This window comes from Branchiostoma belcheri, unplaced genomic scaffold (assembly GCF_001625305.1).
Source record: "Branchiostoma belcheri isolate BF01 breed outbred unplaced genomic scaffold, Haploidv18h27 scaffold219, whole genome shotgun sequence".
Lineage (NCBI taxonomy): Eukaryota > Metazoa > Chordata > Leptocardii > Amphioxiformes > Branchiostomatidae > Branchiostoma > Branchiostoma belcheri.
The window spans coordinates 242,264-245,913 of record NW_017803702.1 but is presented as its reverse complement, the minus strand read 5'-3'; the positions used below and the strand labels follow the sequence as shown (position 1 = coordinate 245,913).

Below are 3,650 nucleotides of genomic sequence, written 5' to 3'. Positions count from 1 at the left end.
ATGCATTTGTACAGTGCCATTTTCAATAATCGGCATCCAAACTAGTTGAGGACTCACATTATTGTTTTGATGCCACTTTTTTTACTGAGCGGCTTCAATCATTTCTGGTCTGAGATTATGGGATCTGCGTTCATACAGCTTTTGTCAAGGACTCTTCTTCTTCTACTTCTGAGGCGGGCCCCCAAGGACTCTACGTGAGTCGACAAACAACTTGCCAGGAGTGGAACGTGTTTTTTTTCGCTGTCTGAAAACCTAAAGTGTCGTTATGTCGGAAGAGGAGCAACAGTCTCAAGCTGGTGACGCAAGTAAGGATGTAAAATCTGTTTAATATATAAAATTGGACAACAATTTTGGTGCAGCAGTTTAAGAGAAAAAATAAAGAATTTGAATCATTTTATTTGCTTTTAGTGCCCCGTATCGAATTGCTGCCTAGCATTTACGTATGTTTGTTCCTTGTATTTCTTGATGTTTTTTTTAAATTCTGAAATGATTCTTGCTCAGAACAAATTGTTTGACGATTAGGCCAAGAGAAACACCGTATCTTACTGTATGAATATTTTTCTTTATTTCTCTCAGGTGCCACACCCACGCGGCAGCCCGAGCCTTATTGGCGATCACGTGCGGACACCGCTGCAAAAATACCCAACCCTATGTACGCTTCAAATGCAGGTAAATCGTCTTCAGAGTTTCTTATTTCCGTATCTTTTTGCTAGTCATAATTTTCCGCAGATGACTACATAAATTTTCTTTACTTGTGTCAGGCACCACACCGCAGCCTCAGTCACTGCGATCACGTGCGGACGACGCTGCCAAAATACCGAATCCAATGTACGCCTCAAATGCAGGTAAATTAATTACAGTCTTTGTTCATGTTTGCATCTTCTACCTTGTATTAAATGCCTCAAATTACTCGCGGATGGCTGCATTTATTTTTTTTTCTATTCTATAGGCGCCACACGTATGCGGCAGCCCCTATCATATTGGCGATCACTTGCGAACGCCGCTGCGAAAATGTTCAACCCTATGTACGCCTTTATTAGTTCAGGTAAATCGTTTATACATGTATTCCCTATATATTTGTTGTTCATTTTGTATGTTCAAGGCCCAATATTTTCACAAATGACTTTTTTTTATATCTTTGTTGCTCCTTGAAGGAGGTGTACCTCCTGCAAAAGTATGGTGGCAAGACGGTTTTTCATGTTCGCAGCCAAAACACAGGGTTCTCTTTGTTTAATCGGCATGTGATTTTATACGTCGTCTGCAGGCATGCCAGTGTAACCATCATTTGCAAAGGACTGGAAGATATCGGAATAATCAACGTTAATTGAATTACTATGGGTTGAATCTGAAATTAAATAGAGAATGATTTTTTTTTTGGAATATGTGGTTTGTAACGTTATAGTGGTAACGCTATACTGATGCTGCAACGTTACAAACCACATGTTTTATGTTAAAAAAAAACACTAAAACTTCTTTCTCTATTTGTCGTCAGTTTCGGCCCAGAGTAATTTAATTAATGTTGAGCATAAAATGCCCCAACACCTCAAAACACAGTGAAAAGCAACCTTTTTAACGTCAACAGGATCATTCCGATGCCTTCCAGTCCTATGCAAATGATGGTTACCCCCCCTATTTTCGCATTGCATTCTGGGGAGGGGAAACTGTTGAATTGACACTTGTTTTTTTCGCCCAGCTGACTTACCAATGCACCAGCCCCAGACTGATTACAAGGCACGTGAGAACGACGATGAAAACACACCCGACGCCACTTACGCCTACATACCAGGTAAATTGTTTTGAGTTTCTTTCATTTCTTGTATCCTGTTTTTTATTGCTTTCTGATTGCAACTTTAATAAACCTAAGTAATTCGTTTAAGTAGTTACCGTAATTGGCCTGTGATACTATTTACGTACTTGGGTAGGTTTTTGTTAAGAAGGTCCTAAAAAACGTTTGTCAATATATTTACAAAGTTTCGTAATGTACCAAAATCTTCGTTTTTTAGCATTGAAGTTCATCTGCGTTGGTATACTTTATTATGACAAAAGGGATAAACGTTCAGGCCAACACTGAGTAATCTGGGACTTACCCAAATTTTCGGCCGACTCCTTCCGACATTATTTTTTTTTCCAGACGACCCACCCATGGACCAACCCCAGGCACGTGCGAACGACGATAAAAACACATCCGACGCTACGCACACCACCATATCAGGTAAAACGTCTTCAATTTTTTCATCCTTCTTTATAGCTTTATGATTGTAAATTATAACTAAAGCTGGTGGTTTAAGTATTTACTTTGATTGGTCTGTGATAGTGTTTGCCTACTTTTGTAGGCTTTTATTTGAACCTTATTAAACAGATACCTTATAAAATAGTTTATCAAAAGTACTCCACAGTTTCGTAATGGACCAAAATCATTAATTTTTGGGCACGGAAGTTGTAAACACGCAGGTCCGAAGAACTATTTCTTTACCTTCTAATGCTGAAGTCACGTTTCCAAACCGGGATCCGGCCGGGCAGTTTCGATTAACAAAAATCATGCCACAAATAAAGGCAAATATTTCCTATTATTAATCCTTTTTGTTATTCGTATTTTTTTGTTATTCGCAAATCGTTTATTTCGTATGTTAAAGGTCAAATATTGTTCACAAATGACTTTTTTTTTCGTTCAGACGACGCACCAATAAACCAACCCCAGACTGATCACCAGGCACGTGCGAACGACGATGGAAACACACCTGACACCACACACCCCTCCAAACCAGGTAAAAAATCTATAATTTGCATAAGTAATAATTTAATTTAATCGCTTTTCATAATAGGACTTCAGTACATATTGTATATATAATGTGTGCCACATGGAACATTCAAAGGCACCAATTATGCAAATTAGGGCCTGGTTTGAACAATCAAAACGATTATGCTATTTTTACGATAATGCTAAATTTAAGTGGTAAATTATGGGTATTTTTTAACAAAACAGCAAAACATACAAGATGACTTCCATGGAAGTTCCATGGAACTTATTTTCATTATGAGTATTTCATACATGTTACATGTATAACAGCACAACTACTGTGTTTAAACTAAACATCACTATGCGTGAATGTTGACGTAAACAATAAACTGAGTAAAGTATGTTTTTCCTACCAGATGGCGCGCATCCGGGTGGAGCGAGCGGCCGCCGTGGTGTCTGTAGCTTCCTCCGCGCCCATCGCAGCTGTCTGGCCGCCGGCATCGCCGTGCTACTGAGTCTAATCGCCGTGGGACTCGCCCCTCTGACGTTCAGCAACAAACAGGTATTGGTCTTGTACCATAAAGCTGTTTCTCTGAATCCCATTTTGTTTTTAGCAGGCTACAAGAAAAAAATTTTCAGTAGTTTTTTCTCAGTTTAATTCTTACGTATTCTGACGTGGGTAAATACCTTAATAGGAAATATCTCAACTGTCGACTACTGTGAAGCGCGACCAGGACGACATACGCCATCTGTCCGCCACTGTTGACGCCTTGAAGCGCGGCCAAGACGCCTTGAAGAGCTACCAAGACGACATGCGTCAACTGTCCGCCGCTGTAAACGCCTTAAAGCGCGAACAAGACGGCATACCCACTGCTGTTGACGACTTAAAACGCGATCTGGACAACGAGCGAAG

General features: G+C 39.9%; 1 protein-coding gene across 1 annotated transcript in view; it reads left to right on the top strand.

Moving 5' to 3' along the window:
* The first annotated feature begins 265 nt into the window (after nt 1-265).
* The window catches only part of LOC109470065 (CD209 antigen-like), a 6,057-nt gene continuing 2,672 nt past the window's right edge, over nt 266-3,650 (top strand). Inside the window, exons 1-6 of the mRNA XM_019768844.1 lie at nt 266-305; nt 577-669; nt 762-845; nt 950-1,045; nt 3,154-3,299; nt 3,433-3,642. Of these exons, the coding sequence (XP_019624403.1) occupies nt 266-305; nt 577-669; nt 762-845; nt 950-1,045; nt 3,154-3,299; nt 3,433-3,642 (669 nt within the window). The remainder of the gene's footprint in view (nt 306-576; nt 670-761; nt 846-949; nt 1,046-3,153; nt 3,300-3,432; nt 3,643-3,650) is intronic.